Raw genomic sequence first — 23,363 nt, forward strand, 5'->3', positions numbered from 1 at the left:
TCTAGAAAAGATCTTTCTATTTTATATTGAAATTGCTAATTCTCAATTGCCCAAGATTTCTTTAAATTTCCAGGAGACGAAAGAGCTGTTCGATCTATTTGCGTTATGATTTGTGCAACTAGCTTTTTTTACAGATATTCGTGCAACTAGCTGCGTGACAGAGTTGATTTATTTTTATTTTTTAGAATTGACCGAGTTGAAATGTGGAGAAAGTTTTTTTTTAGTAATCAAACGTGGAGAAGGTGCAAGGCATCTCTCGTCTGTGGGCTTTCTTTTTCAGGGACAGGGACACATGGATTTGATTCAATGGGCCTTTTTCATTTGGGCTATATAGTTTTTTTCTTCTATGTTTTTCATGTTTTTTGTTGTTGGTGTTGGGAGCTCCCTCCTAAGGCACCACTTGGAGGAACGGGCGCTCATGCGGCCCTTCTCGTGGCCGGCCCATGTAAGGCAAGCGCTTGATCACTTTACCCCCCCCCCCCCCCCCCCCGGTTTGGTCGAGCGCAGTTGATCGTCACTCCAGTCAACCCTTGACTTAAAAAAAGATTTCCTAAAAAACAAAAAATATCAAAAAATTGAATTAAAAATATTCACGGATTTTAAAAAAAAAGTTCATGAATTTGGGAAAAAAAGTTCATCAAATTTGAAAAAATACGGCAATTTAAAAAAAGGTTCATTGAATTTGAAAAAAGTTCATCAATTCTGAAAAAATTTCATCAAATTTTAAAAATGTTCTTTGGTTTTGAAAAAATTTCAGCGAATTTGAAAATGTTCATTGATTTTAAAAAAAGGTTCATTGAATTTGAAAAAAAAATCATCAATTTATAGAGAAGTTCATCGAATTTGAAAAAATGTTCATAAATTTTTAAAAATATCATCCAATTTGAAAAAAGTTCTCAAAATTTTAAAAATAAAAATAAAAAAGAAAAAAGAAGAAAGGAATAAAAATGTTGTAACTAACCATAATGGCGTTAGTGGTCTAGTTGACTACTGTAGCTAGCACTGCCCGAGGAGGTCGTGGGTTTGAAACCAACATGTCGCCTCTTCTTTGCAGCTGTTTAAAACAGAAAGGGAAGGGGAAATGGGCTGGCCCAACGCGGTGGGGGCTGGGGGTTGTTGGTCCGTTTGCGTAAACTGAAGAAATGGGCACCTAGGAATTGTCGTTGTTATTATTGAATAGTAGTGTTGCTTCTACATAATAATGAGGGGTTGTAAGATGGTGTCCAAGATTTCATTGCATGGCAGTACGACACGAAGGGCGTCCAGTCGGTCAAGAGTGCATACAAACTCCAAGTCCAGCTTGAGAGGATGAAAACGGACGGAGGTGTGGGAGGGAGCTCACATGTTCCAGGGAATCTGAACGAGGTCAAAGATGATTCATGGAAAAGGATGTGGAAGATGTCGTGCCCCCGTAATATCTAGATGTTTGCTTGGAGACTAAAGCATGACTCTCTTGCTCTGCGGATCAATGTGGCAAGAAAGGGCATCCCCATCGTGGATACGAAGTGTCTATTCTGTGCAAGGGCCGACGAGGATAGGGCACACCTCGTTATCAAGTGTAAAGCAGCAAAGGAGGTGTGGAGGGAGCTTGCTCTCGAGGGGGAACGTCTTTAGTTGGAGAAGATCGGGTCCGTTCATGCAATCGTCGACTTTCTCTGGGGGCTAGATGAGAAAAACCGGCTACATGTCCTCACTTTTTGGTGGCTCTGGTGGTCCAACAGAAACAAGCTCAGGGAAGGAAAGATGCCGTTGTCGGCCAACGATGTGGCTCGGCGTACGAGGTCCAATGTGCTCTAGTATTTGGAGATCTTCCGACAGCCCAATGCCAAACCACAATTGAACAAGTGGCGGCCACCAATGGGAGTAGACTACAAAATCAATATGGACATCTCCTTTATTCCGGGCCAAAACCATGCTGGATGGGGTGTCGCTGTGAGAACGGCTGATGGAACACTTGTGCACGCCCGGGCTGGCAGACAGGAGCATATCACAGACGCTTTCGCCGCGAAGGCAATAGCCATGTCGCATGCTATCAACACTGCGGCAGACCTGGGCATTGTTCGTGTCGAGCTGGAGATGGATTCACAACCGCTGGCTGAAGCATTAGACATGCAAAGGGTTGACTCCTCGGCGTATGCAACTGTCATTGAGGACATGAAGTACCAACTGAAACTCTGGTTTTCCAAATTCACTATTCATGTTTGTAGGCGTAATGCGAATTTTGTAGCTCAGGAACTTGTCAATATTGGCCGTGTGTGTGACCCCAACCATTTTATGGACTGGGAGTCTGATGTACCCGCCCAGGTGGGCGTTTGTGTCTTGGGCGATCTGCCTAAGCTCAGTTAAGTAATAAAGCATTGCTTTGCTCTAAAATAATGAGGGGTTGTATGCTTTAGTAGGGTAGACATCACTGTAAAAATGTCTCTGTCCTTTGGGCCTGCGCATGAGAGATCAAGTACAGAGCAATCACATACATATATGAATAAACTTTTTTAGATGGACATACATAAATAACATGCACCTAAGGTGAAACACATTTTATTTTTTTGGTTTAAAATCGGAACGTACTTGGTAAGATATATGGCCCAACATAAGGTTGCTATCCCCAATTTGTGCAAAAAATATTTGTCAATACCTGACAACCAATTATGAAACGTATTACACACACCACAAGGGTAAAGTTCTGACGCTACTTGAACTACGAACAAACATACATTAAAAAAGGGTGTTTAAGATTCGTCATGTTAGCAAAAGACACAAGTCTTGCCACCTTGCTAATTGTGATGTGTTAGGTTATTTCTAGAGATCACACCACTGTTTTAAAACTAGAGGAATATCTTCACTCAAAAAGATAGTTTGAGCTTCCATAAGTTTTTGTTATCAATAGGGCAATCGCCTCATAAAATGGCTTGACAGAAAATCTGCCGTTTCCATTGATTTTTGTTTAATTTTGTTTCATTTGGTAGCTGAATGGCTCAAATCATGTGAGCAATTCACTCCGTGCTGCAAAGCGAAACCTAATAGATCCCTACAAAAATAAATATCAGGATTTGTCGGATTTCGGGTTCCGGCAGACCCTTAAGGTTCGAACAGTGGGGTGCACGCGGAGATCTCTCCTCTACCGATCTACGTCCAATCACCTCGCGTGATCTAAGCTGGAAACAACGAACAACACAAGGGACGCGAGGTTTATACTGGTTCGGGCCACCGTTGTGGTGTAATACCCTACTCCAGTGTGTGGTGTGATGGATTGCCTCAGGGGCTGATGATGAACAGTACAAGGGAAGAACAGCCTCGCGAGAGGTGTTCTTGAGCTGGTGCGATGAACTGCTTGGATGAGTTCAGTCGCCTCTCTCTCTCTCTCTGCTAGGGCTCTATCAGATCCCTAGATGTCTCTGCTCTTGGGTGTCCCCATTTCTCGATGTCTCTATCGGTCATCCTCTACCCTGTGGTGGCTAGCTCTATTTATAGAGGCCCTGGACCTCTCCCCAAATAATGAGCGGGAAGGGCGCCAACAATTGGCCATTTTGAAGGGGAACATCTAGTACAAGTTATCCTGACCAAAGGTGGCCTTCGGCTGCCAAAAGTACCGGCGATGACGCCGTCTTGGGCTCCACGGTGACCTCCATCCTGCCGCTTTGCTGGTCTTGGTCTCGTTGCACCGGAATGGCAACCTTTGCCCGATGCCTTGGCCTGTGCTTGCCCCCTTTGCACCAAAGGGAAAACAAGGACGCTGCGCAGGCCGGCGCCCGCCTGGCGCCTGCCTAGTCTCGATCGTCATGGCTTGCGTCACGGGCTCCTCGCGAGGTACCCCTGCCTTGATCTCTCCGCCTCCTCGCGAGCCTGCCTGATGAGGCTGCCTCTGAGGAAGCTTTCTGTCATCCGCCTCGCGAGGCTTGGACCCTCGCGAGGGTCTTGAGCTTGAGCTGATGAAGATGGGCCGTGCTGGGCCCCCACTTGAGCCACGCCGCAGGCCGCAGGCAGGCAAGTCTGGGGACCCCCATTCCCAGAACGCCGACAGTAGCCCCCGGGCCCAAGGCGCGCCCGGGCTTGGCCTAGCAGGGAAGCGAAGAGGCAAGCGTGAAGCGCCGTGGGCCCCAATAGCCGGCGGCCTTGGGCACCGCATGGCGATTGATTGGTCGTGGGCGTCTGCGCTTCCCACGACGCTTCGGCACTGTCCATCTGACAAAAGAGGTGCCCGGTCTAGACTTACCTGCTTTGTTCTTGTTCGCCTCGCCCTAAATCCCCTTTCTCGCTCTCCTCCTTCTTGCTCCCGAAATCCTCCAGATCTTTCTCAATCCTCCTCATCCGGCACACCATGGCGCCTCGCAAGTCCCCGACCAAGGCCTGGTACTCGCCGGCTCTGGATTCCCCGAATCTGCCGGAGAAGAACCTCGCCCTCACGCGCCTGATGACGATGGCGCAGGGCAGCAAGGGGGCGACTGCGCTCAAGGCCGGCTCCGACCAGCCTGAAGGCAAGGGGAGCACCTTCTATACGCTCTTTGTGAGCGCCATCGTCGCCGGTCTGGTGCCTCCTTTCTCTGAGTTCTTCTTTGTTGTTCTCCGCCAGTACAACTTGCAGGCTCTACATCTCCACCCCAACTCTGTTCTTCTCCTGGCGATTTTTGCTTACTAGTGCGAGGCTCATGTCAGGGTAAAGCCCTCGGTGGCCCTGTTGCGCCACTATTTTTCCCTCCGGGTTTTTGGTGGACATATCTCCGCATGTGTGAGCTTCATCGCATACTCCAATTCCAATGCTATCTCGAAGCCTGGGAAGAGAATCGAAGGCTTCTGGAGCAAGTGGGTCATGGTGGACGTCGGGCGCCTCCACCCCCGTCTGGTGTTGCCTACGGGGCAGCCTAAGGCTGTCGACGCGTGGTCCCGCGCGGAGCTCGTCGACCCCCGTGCGAAGGCGGCGCTGAAGAGGATGAACGCGGACCTGAGGCAAGCAACTTGGGGGCGGTGAAGCTGACCGGGGCCATGCTCCTGAGGGAGTTCTTGGAGCACCGGGTGGCTCCATCCAGGAGCACTCGCTCCCGTTGTGGAGGCTTGGGGAAGCGGACGCCGCCTTGCGCCTAAGCTCTGAGGCCCTGACCGACGAGAGTCTGGTCGCGGCCCTCCATTCCTTGGTTGGGGGAGACGTGACGAAGCCGGTGGGCGCCCCTGTCCCCCTGTTCCTTCGTGATGACTGGGAGCAGGTGGTGAATGCCATGCCCACCTTCAATGGTGAGGGGCTGGTGCCCGCGGAAGCTCCTAAGGGTCTTGCGGCGCTGGCGATAGTGAACGTGTCCTCCGACAGCTCCAACGAGAGTGAGGGGGAAGAAGAGGCGGAGGAGGAAGAGTCTGACTCTGAGGCGACTGGCGAGGGGTCGAGGGAGTCTTTCCCTCGGTGAAGGTCCTAGGCCCTCCGCTCCATGCCGGACGACGACGAGGCCGGCGCCAGGCGAGGAGGGGAGGACTCCCCCTTTGTCACAAGGAAGGGCAGGTCGGGGCTGGTTCCCCCAGGGTCTGTTCTGGTCCCTAGGCGATTTGAGGCCAGCTCCATCCCTCCTGACATGCCCTCTGCTTCCGAGCCTCCCGAGGCTGACCCCAGCTGCAGGCTCTCAGGCTTCAAGTTTGGCCGGAGGTTGCTTGGGTCCACGAGCGACGACCAGTAAGTGCTCGATTCGTGCTTTGCTTGGTTTCTGCCGCCGATACTTGACATCCATATTCTTTTGTCAGGTCGGCACCTGCGGCGAAGAGGTTGAAAGGGGCTTCTGCGGCCCTGCTTGGGGCGAGTCCACCTGCCGGGGTGGCGCCTTCGTCCGCTGAGGGGAAAGACGGCGAGGCTCGCGCCTCCCTGGTCCGATCGTCTTCGCGAGGCCGACCGGGACGCCTTGGCGAGGAGTCAGCCCCTGTGGCCCCACTGACCCTGGAGTCGACTGTGCTCGATGCTGCAGCCGGGGCAACCAAGGCCCAGGGGGTTCCTTCCTGCCAAACCGTGATCGCGCTGCCGTCCTCTTCGCCCGCTCCGCCGGTTCTCGCTTCTTCTGTTCCCTCTGCCGCCGTCTTAGACCAGGTCGCCAGTGAACTGAGCCAGCTGCGGGAGGATCTTCTGAGCGCGGACCCTCGCCTAGCGGCCGGGCGCCTGGAGCTAGCTTCTGGCTGGGCCCGTTCCGCTGCCTCCGTCTGAACAGCGCTGAGCCAGGCCGTGGAGGCCTCCGATGGGGAGAAGCAGGCTGCCAACCAAGCCAAGGCCACTCGCGACACTGCCCTGGGCGATGCTGCGGCTGCCAAGGCTCGCTGCGAGGCGCTGGAGACCGAGCTGCAAGGCCTGCGCGACGAGCTCGCCAAGGAGGTCCACGGCCGCCAGGAGAAAGAGAAGGAGATGAAGGCTCGGGAGGCTGCCGTCAAGGACCGGGACGCCAAGCTTGATGACCGCCACGGCAAATTGGAGACGCTGGAGCGGTCGCTGAAGGCGGAGAGGATCGAGCTAGACGCCAAGGCGAAGGTCCTGGCGGAGGATCGGGTGGCCTTCGCGAAGATGGAGGAGAAGGCTCGTGCCGCGCTGAAGACGCTTTACGAGAGCGGATTGGAGGAGCCGTTGGCCGGTGCGGAGGACGGCCCCGCCAAGCTGCTTCCCTTCCTGGTTCATGCGCTTGAAGATGTCATAGATGGCCTTGGCCCCACGGCCGAGGCCGAGGCACGTGCCCTGTCTTCTGCGACGCTGACGCATGTCCTCAGCCACGTCTACCTGTGCGACCCCGACGTCGACTTCGACAGCCTACTGGAACCCGTGAGCGGCGACCTTGTCGCCGCTGCCGCTGAGGCCGTGAAAGGCCGAGCCGAAGCTTTGCTGGGGAGGTTTCGCGCCTTCAGCGTCTTGCCCGGGCGCGGTGCCGCCAGCTCCGCGGCCCCGGGAGGCGGAGTCGTCCAGCGTGACTCCACCACAGGTGGCAGCGCCACTGGAGAGTGATCCCTTCGCGGCTTCTGTCCTGTTTTTATTCCTGCAACACGCACCATGCCTCGCGGAGGCATTTAAACTTGTTGTTTGGCATCATGAAACGATCTATGGCTTGTAATATTTGCTTTGAATTTCCTGGAATTTGCATATTTCTCCCCTACTTGCTCGCGCTCTACGTCGGTAGGGCCCGGCCCCGCGCATACCTCACCCAGCGTTAGCCCCGACCGGAAACCAGGACGGGACTAAGGAGCGAGGGGCTACGTGGCAAGTTAGGCTCCTGAGTCGCGATGCTCAGGAGTCCCCCCTGACACGCAAGCAACAAGTAGGAAAGGGGGGAAACGAGGAGTGGATTAGTCATTCTGCGTCGGCAGGGCCCGGCCCTGCGCATACCTCACCCAGCGTTAGCCCTGACCGGAAACTAGGATGGGACTAAGGAGTGAGGGGCTATGGGGCAAGTTAGGCTCCTGAGTCGCGATGCTCAGGAGTCCCCCTTGACGTTCAAACGGGTTTCCATACCTTGGCTACGCTCGGGGAGGGGCGCATGACGACCAGGTCCGAGGGACCTGGCTGGGTGGCGTGCGCTCGGGCGAGGCCCGGGCATAGCCCCCGTGTCCAGCCCCCTCACGCGGAGCTCCCGAGGGGAGGCGTTGCGATGGTGCCGGACACTGAGCTCCGGGCTCCCTGAGGTTGGTACGGCCGTAGGCCGCCCTCAGTTGTTTATCACCAGCGCGGAGCATGGCGCTTCCGTATGTGTACAGGCATAGCCGCTCCTCGGCAGTGTCGTCAGCCAGTGCGGAGCATGGTGCTTCCACTGGTACGTGGGAGGGGCCTCCCCTCCGGGAGGATCCCCCGGGGCGTGTACAGCCCCGCCCTGACACGTGGCCGGCACGGTAGGGCTAGGAGAGGTGTATCTGGGCACTCGTGAGCCAGCGCGGGACTCACGAGGCCCTACCTCGAGGCGGGTTGCACCTGGCTCTGGGCCTTTATCAATGGTGTGTTCCTGGAGGGTGGTTAGAATGCTAATGCTCTACGTCCTCAGGTCCCGACCCTCGAGCTAGCTCAGCCGCCGCTGGTATGACAGGTCGTGATGCCGTGGGTCAAGGCCATGGGGTGAGGGCTGAAGAGCCAGTAGGAGCCCATGAGTCGCGATGCTCAGGTACCCCCCCCTTTTAACGTGCAAGCGCTTTGCATGAAAGCGGAGAAGTCCGCGATAAGCAGCAGGTGACAATTAAGCGCGAAAGAGCAAATTCATTTTAAGTAGACGCGGAGAAGAAAACGTCGCTGGGCCAGGCCCGAGCAGCTCGGGGATGATACAGCCCGAGGGGCGCCCCCAACAAGGTAAGTAAAGGGCATAAGCAAAACGGATACATGCCACAGGGACGGACCCACGCGACCTGGGAATGATGCGGCCCTGTGGGCGCTCCCAGCTAAAAACGGAACTTAGAAAGATGTCACCTGGTGCCGTTGAAGATGAAGTGATGCTGAAGAAGTGGGCGATGCGCGATGATGACGTCGACCCTCACGAGCCCCCAGGCCCAGGAGTCTCGGGAGGCTCCGGGGGCGCAGGTGGGTTTCCGAGGGCCATCTCCATCTCCGCCAGGCCCGCACGATGCCCGACCTCCTGGGCCTCCAGAATGCTCCTCAGCAGGCGCTGATGAGCGGCGACCGTGTTTGGCAGGCCGGAAGGCATGCGAACATAGTTGTGAGGTGGACCCTCACAGCGCCCCACGCGCGAAGGCCAGAGGCGCTCCTGAGACGCGGCTCGGTTGAGCCCTGGCACGTCGATGCAGACGCGCAGCCCACCATCCTCGCCTGGATGTGGGGCCACGGTGGGCAAGCGGCGGCTGTCGCGCATGACTCTCGACTCCTGTAGCTCATGGGTGTTTCTTGCGATGAACTCCTGAGGGTTTGGTCTTCCTTGCCTTGTACTTTCCTGAGGGAAAAGTGCCTGGAAGCACCCCTTCAAGTGGTGCCCGAGCGCCTCCCTCGCGACCTTGGCAAAGTCGGTGGATCTCCAAGAAAGAGCCTCCGAGCCCTGCCTGAGGAGGGTGCCGGACGCGCCTTCCTATGCGAGAGAGGGTGATGCTCCCTGATTGGGCGCACATCTTGACGCAACACCTCCGGAGGCGACTGCCTCCTTATGGCTTGGGCCAGGCGAAACCTTCTTCTTCTTAAGGGTCGCCTCGGGAAGTCTTCCGTTCCCGTGGTCCGGGTCTTCGATTGCTGCGGCTTGGAACGCGCGCTCAAGTGAACACACGGCGTCCCTTTCTTCACAGGGTGCCCACCGTCCCCTCGGTGCTCCACCGACGTACTCCTTCCTCCTATATATACACACGTACCCCCAAACGATCAGAATAGGAGCCAAAAACCCAATTCCACCGTCGCAACTTTCTATATCCATGAGATCCCATCTTGGGGCCTGTTCCGGAGCTCCGCCGGAAGAGGGCCGTCATCACGGAGGGCTTCTACATCATCATAGCCTCTCCGATGAAGTGTGAGTAGTTTACCTCAGACCTTCGGGTCCATAGTTAGTAGCTAGATGGCTTCTTCTCTCTCTTTGAATCTCAATACAAAGTTCTCCCCTCTCTTGTGGAGATCTATTCGATGTAATCTTCTTTTTGCGGTGTGTTTGTTGAGACCGATGAATTGTGGGTTTATGATCAAGTCTATCTATGAATAATATTTGAATCTTCTCTAAATTCTTTTATGTATGATTGGTTATCTTTGCAAGTCTCTTCGAATTATCCGTTTGGTTTGGCCAACTAGATTGGTAGTTCTTGCCATGGGAGAAGTGCTTAGCTTTGGGTTCGATCTTGCGGTGTCCTTACCCAGAGACAGAAGGGGCAGCAAGGCACGTATTGCATCGTTTCCATCGAGGATAACAAGATGGGGTTTATTTCATATTGCATGAGTTTATCTCTCTACATCATGTCATCTTGCTTAAGGCGTTACTCTGTTTTTAACTTAATACTCTAGATGCATGCTGGATAGCGGTCGATGAGTGGAGTAATAGTAGTAGATGCAGAATCGTTTCGATCTACTTGTCACGGACGTGATGCCTATATACATGATCATGCCTAGATATTCTCTTAACTATGCTCAATTCTGTCAATTGCTCAACAGTAATTTGTTCACCCACCGTAGAATACTTATGCTCTTGAGAGAATCCACTAGTGAAACCTATGGCCCCCGGGTCTATTCTCATCATATCAATCTCCATCACTTTAATCTTGCTTTGCTTTTTTACTTTGCTTTTACTTTTTACTTTGCATCTTTATACCAAAACTATCAAAAATATTATATCTATCAGATCTCACTCTCGTAAGTGATCGTGAAGGGATTGACAACCCCTAATCGTGTTGGTTGCGAGTAGCTATCGCTTTGTGCAGATATGAGGGACTTGAGCGTGGCCTCTTACTGGATTGATACCTTGGTTCTCAAAAACTGAGGGAAATACTTACGCTACTCTGCTGCATCATCCCTTCCTCTTCGGGGAAAACCAACGCAAGCTCGAGACGTAGCAAGAAGGATTTCTGGCGCCATTGCCGGGGAGTCTACGCAAAAAGTCAACATACCAAGTACCCATCACAATCCCTATCTCTCGCATTACATTATTTGCCATTTGCCTCTCGTTTTCCTCTCCCCCCAATTCACCCTTGCCGTTTTATTCGCCCTCTCTCTCTATCCTCCCTCTCTATTTGCCTCTTTTTGCCCGCTTGCCTTTTTGTTTGCTTGTGTGTTAGATTGCTTGTTTGTCGTTATGGCTCAACCAAGATTTGGTGATCTTCACCTTAAAAGGTTAGAGGAGATCGAAACAACGTTAGGAAATTTATGGTTTTACAATTTGAGCATAATAATTTCTTTAAAACGAGCTTAAAGAACAAAAAGGTTTTATGAGTTATATGAATAAAGAGCTTGATGATATGTCTAAAGAATTTGATGGCATAAGATCCCAAATTGCTCGTCTAGAAAAGATGACTGCTGAATTTTCGGATATGCAAGCCACCTTAGTTAATAAGATGGCTGCTAAACTGGATTCCTATGAAAATCAAGATGAAGATCTAAAAGTTATTGATGTGTCCCCTGTTAAATCTTTATTTTGCAATATGAATCTTGATGAAACTGAATATGATCTTCCTTTACCTAGAAGGCGTTCTAAAAGTCGGAGTATTTAGATCTTAATGATGAAATTGATAAAAGTGGGATTGAAAGAAATAAAAATCTAGATGTTGCTAAACCCACTATATTGGATTTCAAGGAATTTAACTATGAAAGTTGCTCTTTAATTGATTGTATTTCCTTGTTGCAATCCGTGCTAAATTCTCCACATGCTTATAGTCAAAATAAAGCCTTCACCGAACATATTGTTGATGCCTTGATGCAATCTTATGAAGAAAAACTTGAGTTGAAAGTTTCTATCCCTAGAAAACTCTATGATGAGTGGGAACCAACTATTAAAATTAAAATTAAATATCATGAGTTTTATGCTTTGTGTGATTTGGGTGCTAGTGTCTCTACTATTCCCAAGACTTTGTGTGATTTGCTAGATTTCCGGAATTTTGATGATTGCTCTCTAAACTTGCATCTTGCGGATTCCACTATTAAGAAACCTATGTGAAGGTTTAATGATGTTCTTATTGTTGCAAATAGGAATTATGTGCCCGTAGATTTCATTGTTCTTGATATAGATTGCAATCCTTCTTGCCCTATTATTCTTGGTAGACCTTTCCTTAAAACGGTTGGTGTGATTATTGATATAAAGGAAGGGAATATTAGATTTCAATTCCCATTAAAAAAGGGCATGGAAAACTTTTCTAGTAAGAAAATAAAATTACCATATGAAACTATCATGAGATCCACTTATGGATTGCCTACCAAAGATGGCAATACCTAGATCTATCCTCGCTTTTAAGCCTAGCTAGGGGCGTTAAACGATAGCGCTTGTTGGGAGGCAACCCAATTTTATTTTTATTCCTTGCTTTTTGCTCCTGCTTAGTAATAAATAAATTATTTAGCCTCTGTTTCGGTTGTGTTTTTTGTGTTTAATTAGTGTTTGTGCCAAGTAGAACCGTTGGGAAGACTTGGGGAAAGTCTTGTTGAACTTGCTGTAAAAAATAGAAACTTTAGCGCTCACGATAACTACTGTCATTTTTATTTGAAGAGTGCTATTTAGTTAATTATTTTTGCAGATGATTAATAGATAAATTCCTCATGTCCAACAATTTATTTTATAATTTTTGGGGTTCCAGATCTTGCACTAGCTACAGATTACTATAGACTGCTTTGTTTTTGATAGATTCTATTTTTCGTGTGTTGTTTGCTTATTTTGATGAATCTATGGCTAGTAAAATAGTTTATAATCCATAGAGAAGTTGGAATACAGTAGGTTTAACACCAACATAAATAAAGAATGAGTTCATTACAGTACCTTGAAGTGGTCTTTTGTTTTCTTTCGCTAACGGAGCTCACGAGTTTTCTATTTTGAGTTCTGTGTTGTGAAGTTTTCAAGTTTTGGGTGAATTCTTTTGATGGATCATGGAACAAGGAGTGGCAAGAGCCTAAGCTTGGGGATTCCCATGGCACCCCCAAGATAATCCAAGGACACCAAAAAGTCAAAGCTTGGGATGCCCCGGAAGGCATCCCCTCTTTCGTCCACTTCCATCAGTAATTTACTTGGAGCTATATTTTTATTCACCAACATGATATGTGTTTTTCTTGGAGCGTCTTGTATTATTTGTGTCTTTGTGTTTTAGTATTCCACAATCATCCTTGCTGTACACACCTTTTGAGAGAGCCATACATGAATTAAAATTTGATAGAATATTCTATGTGCTTCACTTATATCTTTTGAGCTAAGTAATTTTGCTCTATGCGCTTCACTTATATCTTTTGAGCTAAGTAGTTTTGCTCTATGTGCTTCACTTATATATTTTGAGTGTTATAATTTTTCTCTATGTGCTTCACTTAGATCTTTTAGAGCATGGTGGTGGATTTGTTTTAAAGAAACTATTGATCTCTCATGCTTCACTTAAATTATTTTGAGAGTCTCTTAATAGCATGGTAATTTGCTTAATAATAATATGCTTGGTATTCAAGATTTGTGAAACTTTCTTTTGAGTGTGTTGAATACTAAGAAAAGATTGAGCATGATAATTGTTTTGAGATATGGAGGTGATAATATTAAAGTCATGCTAGTTGAGTACTTGTGAATTTAAAGAATACTTGTGTTAAAGTTTGTGATTTCCGTAGCATGCACGTATGGTGAACCGTTATGTGACGAAGTCGGAGCATGATTTGTTTATTGATTGTCTTCCTTATGAGTGTCGGTCGGGGACGAGCGATGGTTTTTTCCTACCAATCTATCCCCCTAGGAGCATGCGCGTAATACTTTGCTTTGATAACTTCTAGATTTTTGCAATAAGTATATGAGTTCTTTATGACTAATGTTGAGTCCATGGATTATACGCACTCTCACCCTTCCACCTTTGCTAGCATCTCTAATACCGCGCACATTTCACTGGTATCATACACCTACCATATACCTTCCTCAAAACAGCCACCATACCTACCTATTATGGCATTTCCATAGCCATTCCGAGATATATTGCCATGCAACTTTTCACCATCTAGTTCTTCATGACACACTCATCATTGTCATATTGCTTAGCATGATCATGTAGTTGACATAGTATTTGTGGCAAAGCCACCGTTCATAATTTCTTCATACTTGTCACTCTTGATTCATTGCATATCCCGGTACACCGCCGGAGGCATCCATATAGAGTCATACTTTGTTTTAGAATCGAGTTGTAATCATTGAGTTGTAAATAAATAAAAGTGTGATGATCATCATTCAATAGAGCATTGTCCCAATAAAAATAAAATAAAATAAAAGAGAAAGGCCAAAGAAAAAAAGAAGGCCCCAAAACAATAAAAAATAAAAAAGACCAATGCTACTATCCTTTTTTCCACACTTGTGCTTCAAAGTAGCACCATGATATAGAGTCTCATATATTGTGCTTCAAAGTAGCACCTTGTTCTTCATATAGAGAGTCTCATATGTTGTCACTTTCATATACTAGTGGTAATTTTACATTATAGAACTTGGCTTGTATATTCGAATGATGGGCTTCCTCAAAATTGCCCTAGATCTTCGTGAGCAAGCAAGTTGGATGCACACCCACTTAGTTTCTTTTGTTGAGCTTTCATACATTTATAGCTCTAGCGCATCCGTTGCATGGCAATCCCTACTCACTCACATTGATATCTATTGATGGGCATCTCCATAGCCCGTTGATACGCCTAGTTGATGTGAGACTATCTTCCCCTCCTTTTTGTCTTCTTCACAACCACCATTCTATTCCACCTATAGTGCTATATCCATGGCTCACGCTCATGTATTGCGTGAAGATTGAAAAAGTTTTGAAAAAGTTAGAGTATGAAACAATTGCTTGGCTTGTCATCGGGGTTGTGCATGATTTAAATACTTTGTGTGGTGAATATGGAGCATAGCCAGACTATATGATTTTGTAGGGATAACTTTCTTTGGCCATGTTATTTTGAGAAGACATAATTGCTTGGTTAGTATGCTTGAAGTATTATTATTTTTATGTCAATATAAACTTTTGTCTTGAATCTTTCTAATCTGAATATTCATACCACAATTAAAAAGATTTGCATTGAAATTATGCCAAGTAGCACTCCGCATCAAAAATTCTCTTTTTATCATTTACCTACTCGAGGACGAGCAGGAATTAAGCTTGGGGATGCCTGATACGTCTCCAATGTATCTATAATTTTTGATTGCTCCATGCTATATTATCTACTGTTTTGGACTATATTGGGTTTTATTTTCCACTTTTATATTATTTTTGGGACTAACCTATTAACCGGAGGCCTACCCAGAATTGTTGTTTTTTTGCCTATTTCAGTGTTTCGGACAAACAGAATATCAAACGGAGTCCAAACAGAATAAAATCTTCGGGAACGTGATTTTCTCACCGAACGTGATCCAGGAGACTTGGACCCTACTCCAGGAGGTCAAAGAGGAGGCCACGAGGGTGGGGGGCACCCCCCTAGGGCGCGCTCCTGCCTCGTGGGCCCTCGGTGCTCCACCGACGTACTCCTTCCTCCTATATATACACACGTACCCCCAAACGATCAGAACAGGAGCCAAAAACCTAATTCCACCGCCGCAACTTTCTGTATCCACGAGATCCCATCTTGGGGCCTGTTCCAGAGCTCCACCGGAAGAGGGCCGTCATCACGGAGGGCTTCTACATCATCATAGCCTCTCCGATGAAGTGTGAGTAGTTTACCTCAGACATTCGGGTCCATAGTTAGTAGCTAGATGGCTTCTTCTCTCTCGTTGAATCTCAATACAAAGTTCTCCACCTCTCTTGTGGAGATCTAGTCGATGTAATCTTCTTTTTGTGGTGTGTTCGTTGAGACCGATGAATTGTGGGTTTATGATCAAGTCTATCTATGAATAATATTTGAATCTTCTCTGAATTCTTTTATGTATAATTGGTTATCTTTGCAAGTCTCTTCGAATTATCCGTTTGGTTTGGCCAACTAGATTGGTAGTTCTTGCCATGGGAGAAGTGCTTAGCTTTGGGTTCGATCTTGCAGTGTCCTTACCCAGTGACAGAAGGGGCAGCAAGGCACGTATTGCATCGTTGCCATCGAGGATTACAAAATGGGGTTTATTTCATATTGCATGAATTTATCTCTCTACATCATGTCATCTTGCTTAAGGCGTTACTCTATTTTTAACTTAATACTCTAGATGCATGCTGGATAGCGGTCGATGAGTGGAGTAATAGTAGTAGATGCAGAATCGTTTCGATCTACTTGTCACGAACGTGATGCCTATATACATGATCATGCCTAGATATTCTCATAATTATGTTCAATTCTGTCAATTGCTCAACAGTAATTTGTTCACCCACCATAGAATACTTATGCTCTTGAGAGAAGCCACTAGTGAAACCTATGGCCCCCGGGTCTATTCTCATCATATCAATCTCCATCACTTTAATATTGCTTTGCTTTTTTACTTTGCTTTTACTTTTTACTTTGCATCTTTATACCAAAAATACCAAAAATATTATATCTATCAGATCTCACTCTCGTAAGTGACCGTGAAGGGATTGACAACCCCTAATCGCGTTGGTTGTGAGTAGCTATCGCTTTGTGCAGGTACGAGGGACTTGAGCGTGGCCTCCTACTGGATTGATACCTTGGTTCTCAAAAACTGAGGGAAATACTTACGCTACTCTGCTGCATCATCCCTTCCTCTTTGGGGAAAACCAACGCAAGCTCAAGACGTAGCATCCTGCTTCGCCGTCAATGAGGGTCCTGGTGACCTGCACGTTGCTGATGACTGGGGAGCAAAGCATCGGGAGGACTCCGGCCGTTGCCGCGCACTTGAGCTGATCCGCTGAGCTGAACGTGATAGCGCACGCAGACCACCTGAGAGGGCGCATGGCCTCAAGCTTGGGGAGGACTGCATTCACCTCGCAAGAAAACTGCTTGAAGATGCGCTGTGAGGCTGGGGCCTGCGCTCCACCCAAGATGCAAGCGATTGCGCGCGGCTCCTGGAAGCCCCCAGCTCCCTCGTCTTGATGTTGGTCTTCGTTCCTCCTTGGCGGTGGCGGCAGAGGAGGAATGCCTGCGTTGCCGTGCGGGCGATCCTCACGAGGCTGATCTCTCCAGCCTCCCTCGCGAGGTTGGTCCTGCCAGCGATCCTCGCGAGGTCGTTCACGCCACCCTTGGCGAGGGCCACGGTCTTCCCATCGTCCGCCACCTCTTCCTGCTCCTCGGCCATAGCCCCTGTCATTGCGCTCGGGGCGTCGGCCGACACGTCCATCTCTCACGGCCCTGAGCTCTTGACATTCGTTGGTGTTGTGGGTGTGGAGGTCGTGGTACACGCAGTACCGGCTGCCCTTGGATGACTCAGGCTGATCCCTGCCTCGCTTGGTGTCCGGTTTCGCTGCAAGCACAGCAGCCCCCTTGCGCTTCACGTCCTTGGCCTTGGGCTTATTCTCTTCTGGGTCGGCAGCCGGGAGTTCGAGGAGGGAAAGGCGCCCTTCCTCAGCCCTGGCGCACTTGGTTTCCAAGTTGAACAGCTCCAGGGATGTGCACAGGTCTTCATGGATTGCTAGCTCCTCCTTCATCTTGATGTCGCGTACGCCATTGGAGAAGGCCGAGATGATGGCTTCTTCAGTCACCTTGGGGATCTTGAGGCGGGCGTTGTTGAAGCGCTGGATGTATTTCTGCAGGGTTTCCCCTTGCTGCTGCTTGATGCGACGCAAATCGCTCACGGCCGGGGGCCGGTCGCAAGTGCCCTGGAAGTTGGCGATGAAGCGAGTGCGCATCTCGCCCCAGGAGGAGATCGTGCCAGGAGCCAGGTTCAGGAGCCAGGTGCGGGCCCCGTCCTTGAGCGCCATGGGAAACCAGTTCACCATGACCCTTTCGTCTCCGTTGGCGGCTTCGATGCATAGCTCATAGAGCTGTAGGAACTCCGCGGGGTCCGCCGTGCCATCGTAGCGAGGGGGCAGGTCAGGCTTGAACTTTCCTGGCCATGCGACGCCGCGTAGCTCGGGGGTGAGGGCATGGCGCCTGCTGTGGCCACCGATGCCTTTTGCTGGTGTTGGGCTTGTTCCTGGGGATTACTGCGCGCCGCTGCTTGGAGCAGCGCGGGGTCTTGGCGTGGAGGTGCAGGGACGCGATCTTGGCGCGCCGGCGCTGGGAGCGCGCGAGCACCTTCTTGGGGATGAGGGATCTCTTGGCAGCTCCTTTCTTACTGCGCAGGCGCCGGACACGGAGGGTCTCGCCCTGGGGCTGCGTGCCTTGGAGCCAGGATGCCTTCTTAGGGAGGAGGTGGCGGAGGCACCTCCTGATCCTCGCCTCCTGCGCGGAATGGTGGGCGAGGCAGCGAGAGGGACGACAAGGGGGAGCCCCCTGCGGCGCTGACGAGCTCGGTGATGCGGGCGAGCCAGTCCTCGTAGAGGTCGTCGACGGGGCGGTAGTGCAAGAGCTCTCTTGCCAAGAGCAGCGCGGCGTGCGCGTCCGTGGGGGCGCGATGGGCGTGGGACGACGGAGCGGCTGGAGTTAGCGACGGTGTGGCGGTGCGGCCCTCCCGCCGTACCGAAGGATGATGGGACGAGGCCTACTACTCGTTCCCCGCCGGGCCGGTGGCGGCGTTGGCGGCAGGCGACGGGGAACGACGAGGGCGTCCGCCGACGGGCGCCGTCTGGGCGACGCGGGTGGGAGAGCAGCTCGGCGCTCGGCGCGAACCCGACGAGCGTCAGCCATGGACACGACGGAAGATCACATGCGAACAGCGGAAGAGAGATTCCGGCGCACCCCTACCTGGCGCGCCAAATGTAGGATTTCGGGTCCGGCAAACCCTTGAGGTTCGAACACTGGGGTGTGCGCAGAGATCTCTCCCCTACCGATCTACGTCCAATCTCCTCGCGTGATCTAAGCTGGAAACAACGAACAACACAAGGGACACGAGGTTTATACTGGTTCGGGCCACCGTTGTGGTGTAATACTCTACTCCAGTGTGTGGTGTGATGGATTGCCTCAGGGGCTGATGATGAACAGTACAAGGGAAGAACAGCCTCACGAGAGGTGTTCTTGAGCTGGTGCGATGAACTGCTTGGATGAGTTCAGTCGCCTCTCTCTCTGCTAGGGCTCTATCAGATCCCTAGATGTCTCTGCTCTTGGGTGTCCCCATCTCTCGATGTCTCTATCGGTCATCCTCTACCCTGTGGTGGCTAGCTCTATTTATAGAGGCCCTGGGCCTCTCCCCAAATAATGAGCGGGAAGGGCGCCAACAATTGGCCATTTAAAAGGGGAACATCCAGTACAAATTATCCTGACCAAAGGTGGTCTTCGGCTGCCAAAAGTACTGGTGATGACGCCGTCTTGGACTCCACGGTGACCTCCGTCCTGCCGCTCTGCTGGTCTTAGTCTCGTTGCACCGGAATGGCAACCTTTACCCGATGCCTTGGCCCGTGCTTGTCCCCTTGGCATCAAAGGGGAAATAAGGACGCTGCGCAGGCCTGGCGCCCGCCTGGTCTCGATCGTCATGGCTTGCGTCACGGACTCCTCGCGAGGTACTCCTGTCTTGATATCTCCGCCTCCTCGTGAGCCTGCCTGATGAGGCTGCCTCTGAAAAAGCTTTCTGTCGTCCGCCCCGCGAGGCTTAGCCCCTCATGAGGATCTTAAGCTTGAGCTGATGAAGATGGGCCGCGCTGGGCCCCCACTTGAGTCACGCCGCAGGCCGCAGATAGGCAAGTCTAGGGACCCCGTTCCCAGAACGCCGACAGAATCTACTTTCCTTTTTTCGGGGACCTAGCCTTTCTTTCATTAAGACCAGTTGATTTATAACTTACGATCATGATTAAGGAAGAGAAATTACCCTTCCATAGATTTGTCTAAATACAAATGTATCAACTCACATTTTAGTATTAGATACATCCATATCTAGACAAATCTAAAATAAGAATTTTAAAACAGAGGAAGTAGTAACAATCACTTCTGTGCGGTCCATCATGCATGTTTGTTTGAGACTTGTGCATCAGAGCTTCTAGAGCCGGGCTGCTCAAGCTGACTATACGGACCATCCGGACAGTCCCGGTCACAAAACCGTGACCCGGGGCCGACCTCCTCAAACCAGCCGCAGTCATCTCGGTTGACCAGCATGTCTCAAACCCAGGCCAAATCTGGGACGAATTTAGGAAGATCCGTACATGCCTAGCCGTGCCAGGCACGTCGGCCTAGACTACCCTGGCCCATCTAGACCTCACATATATCCCCATTTGGATGAACCCTAGATGACAGTCAAACGCTCACTCCACTCCACTTTTCTCTATCTCCTCCTCTCCCCATCCCCTTCCCTTTCGATTCACGTCGAGCGATGACAACAGCGTGTCCAGCGGCGGATCCGACGCCGATGACGACCGGGAGTCGCTGCTGTGCGAGGCGGGCGACCTGGAGGAGCTCGTCGTCCACATTGCTCTACGCCGCTCGTGGCATGACCGGGGTGGAAGCGGAAGCTTTGGCTCCACACCGTCCCCTGTCACCCGGCGACACAGTGCGGACGATGGTGTCGATACGTCACATCCACACAGCTCCAGGCGCTTTGAGCCCCTGCCGGTCTGCACCCCCTTGTCCCTCTCTGTCTGCTCCAGATGGTGTCCCCGACTGCTGTTGGGTCCTCATGCCTGCGCCGGCGTCGACACGACCATGGATGCCCGAATTTGAGGCACGGGCCGCACGCCGGGAGAGGCAGCAGGCGGGGGAGAGGGTGGAGGTGCGGAAAGCGCAGGGCCCCCGCACGCGCCGGTGGGTCCAGAGGACCAGCTCCTCGCGAAGGCCCTCCGTCGCTCCCTCACCAAGGCGGAGATCGATGTGCGGCGACTCCGTCGCAAAAACGCCAAAGCCCACCGGCTCACCATCGAGCAGTCGGGGCACGAGACGACGAAGGAAGCGGTGGCCAAAGTGAAGGCCGCCCGGCTGACGAAGGTGTAGGCGTGCGCGGTCCCGAGGATGGCCAGCGTCATCTCCTCCTCCGGCGACTCCGACCTCTCAGATGGCTCTAGCTTCAACAATGACGCCCCTCTCATCGTCGACGCCTACACAGAGGGGTACAGCCGCACCGGCACCGCATGGGGAAGTGGTTACTAGTATGTGAATTATGTCCGTTTGTTGCTAAAGTGTGTTGGTCTACGTAGTTGCTAGTTTTAGAGCATCTACGTTACATGGCTTTTGAAGGGCATGATATGAGAGGGAAGGTTGCGGAGGCAACAAAATAAGAGATGATCGATCACTATCTGCAGACGCACCTGGAGGGGTTTGTGAACGTTTGAGATGCGGGATTAACTTGTTGAAGGCATTGCTCGGGTATGCTTGGACTGATTCTTCAAGATGAAAATGGTGCTTAAGTATCGCTCCCGTCTTGAAGGCATTGTTGTTGAAGAATCTCATTGTCCATGTAATGTTATGAGATGGTTGATACAGATATGGTCTTTGCTGTAGTTTGCCGATAGCATATCTAATCGCTTGGGGTTTTTCTTTTCCTTTTTCCCGGCCTTCGCATAGCTCTGGTCTTACATGACTTTGCTGGTTGCCGGCGTATTTTCATATGTATGTGTGAGTTGGTGCTGGGTATGTGCATCCTAACTATGCAAAGACCGAGTATGTGCTCATTGTGTTATATATCTTCTTGATGATGCATTTTAAACTAATAAATTCCATCCTTCGTCGAATTTTTTTTCTCTTTCCAAAATATTATGTTGCCAAAATGTCAACTCTAGCTATGTGTACGGACCATCAGTTCTATACTGCTCCCACCCTCTTTTGCTGCATCTGCACTCACTCTGCATCACCACCAAAAACTTTGATGTCTTGAACAGCATCGCACGCGCGCGCTCACTACATGTGTAGTACGTACATCTCACCAGAATACAATAACGGCCGCTTCGGAATATTCTTCCTTAAACAAGTCCGGTCAAATCGGATGGCTATGGCTTCCATCCATCATCCACCTCCCAAGCTGACCTCCTCAAGTATGCTTCTGCTTCAGTTAACCCATGCTTCGGTACACCCTGCTGCTGAGACTTGGAAGAATTGGTCTGTACTCCTACAGCTGCAGGTCAGGTGCCCAAGATTGAGCCCAAAGTTAACTTGCCGGAGCTGCCTCCTCCTCTTCCCTCGTGTGAGCTTTGCTTCCGGCCCCCGTAATCCCCATCGCCGCAGTCTTCTCCCACGGCACTCAACGCATCTCATGGCATGGCGCCCCGGCCTTACATAGCCGCTCGCCCCCGGGCTCCCGCCATCCCATGCCAGAAACGCGAGACGTGTCCATGGAGCCGTCGTTTGGGTCCAGCTCGGCGGGCACCGAGGAGGCGTCGACGCGGCGCGTCGCCAACCGCATCATCCGCGCGCTGCAGCACCACCTCCTGCTGCTGCACCGCGCCGGCGCCGACTTCTTCGTGCTGGGCGCCACGGGCAACGTGTACACGGTGACCCTGGCGACCACGCCGGCGTGCACGTGCCCCGACCCCGGCGCGCCCTGCAAGCACATCCTCTTCGTGCTGCTCCGCGTCCTCGGCCTGTCCCTCGACGAGGCCTGCGTGTGGAGGCAATCGCTGCGGCCGTGCCAGGTCGCGCGGCTCGTCGCCGCGCCGACTTACCCGGAGGTGCTCGCCGGCCCTCGCGCCCGGGCGAGGTTCCACCAGCTGTGGTCGGCTCACGCGGCGGCCGCGGCCGCCAAGGCCGCCGACCAGCGCCGGCAGGAGTCCGCCGCGCCGCCGTCGGGGCGCCTCGACGGCGCCGCCTGCCCGGTGTGCCTCGAGGAGATGGCGCCTCCGGCGGCAGAGGCACAAGGCGGCGCGGCGGCGCCGCTGCTGACGTGCGGCACGTGCCGGAACTCGGTGCACGCCGAGTGCTTCGCGCGGTGGAAGCGCAGCCGCGCGAGGCGGGCGGCGACGTGCGTCGTGTGCCGCGCGAGGTGGCGGAAGCCGAGCCGGGACCGGGAGCAGGACCAGCAGCAGTACCTGAACCTGTCGGCGTACATGAACGAGGGGAACGACGTGGCGGACATGCAGGTCGAGGACGGAGCTCCCTGTGGCGGATAGAGGAACTTGCTACGGCAGTTCATAGATACTGTATGAAATCTAAGAAGCTGTACAGAGGGAGTAGCTTCCCGATTCATTCGGTCTCGTGACAATTCTTTCTTATTTTTCTTAGGATCTGACTTCAAGTGACTTGTTACATGCATGTACAGAATTTCTATGTCAATAAAAATCACTGTGTTATGAAGAAATTATCGATGATGGCAGTGTGTGCTGTTATTGGGGCAATGCAAATCCGAGACATTGGGACCAAAAAAGTCCTTGAATTTTCCGTATTTGTGCGGGGTTTGCATGTCAAACTTATGACCGAAAAGGTCATTAATTTTCTAATTGTGAGCTGTCTTCAAGATGACAGAGCAGGATGATTCATTCAGTTAAGGCTGTCGTTACTTGTGAGTCTCATTCTCTCTGTTTCTGAAGACGTGCAAGCAATCTGACACTGAGATTGCCCATTTGTACCATCTGTTAACTACTCACAGATATGCCCTCTGTATATCTTTTTCTTTCAAAAAGAGGTTCGCCCAGTCTGTGCATCAGAATGATGCATACGGTGATGATTATTAATAAGCAAAAGATCCAACATAAGTTTCCATGTCTCGAACAAAGAACAAAAAAAGGCTCACGAAGAGCTAAACAGTAAAAGAAAAGCCACAACCGCCTGGTATAAAAAGATAGGAACACTAAATGCCTATCCTATTACATGACCGTCATCCAAACCAGTTGAAAATATCCCGTGCTACCATCGCCCATCGGGTAGCTCTAGTAACCAA

General features: G+C 51.0%; 1 protein-coding gene across 1 annotated transcript; it reads left to right on the forward strand.

Annotated features, from left to right (window-relative positions):
* Window positions 1–21,557: 21,557 nt before the first annotated feature.
* On the forward strand, window positions 21,558–22,809 carry LOC125522146 (SWIM zinc finger family protein / mitogen-activated protein kinase kinase kinase (MAPKKK)-like protein). The gene has a single exon (XM_048687222.2). It carries the CDS (start codon window positions 21,799–21,801, stop codon window positions 22,594–22,596), a length of 798 nt encoding a protein of 265 aa, XP_048543179.1. The 5' UTR covers window positions 21,558–21,798; the 3' UTR covers window positions 22,597–22,809.
* The last annotated feature ends 554 nt before the right edge of the window (window positions 22,810–23,363 follow it).

This window comes from Triticum urartu, chromosome 7A (genome assembly GCF_056163025.1).
Source record: "Triticum urartu cultivar PI428250 chromosome 7A, HENAU_Tu73, whole genome shotgun sequence".
NCBI classification, from domain to species: Eukaryota; Viridiplantae; Streptophyta; class Magnoliopsida; order Poales; family Poaceae; genus Triticum; species Triticum urartu.

Bases quoted from the DNA above. Each gene is read 5' to 3' on its own strand.
- LOC125522146 (XM_048687222.2), top strand. From the start codon at position 21,799: ATGCCAGAAACGCGAGACGTGTCCATGGAGCCGTCGTTTGGGTCCAGC.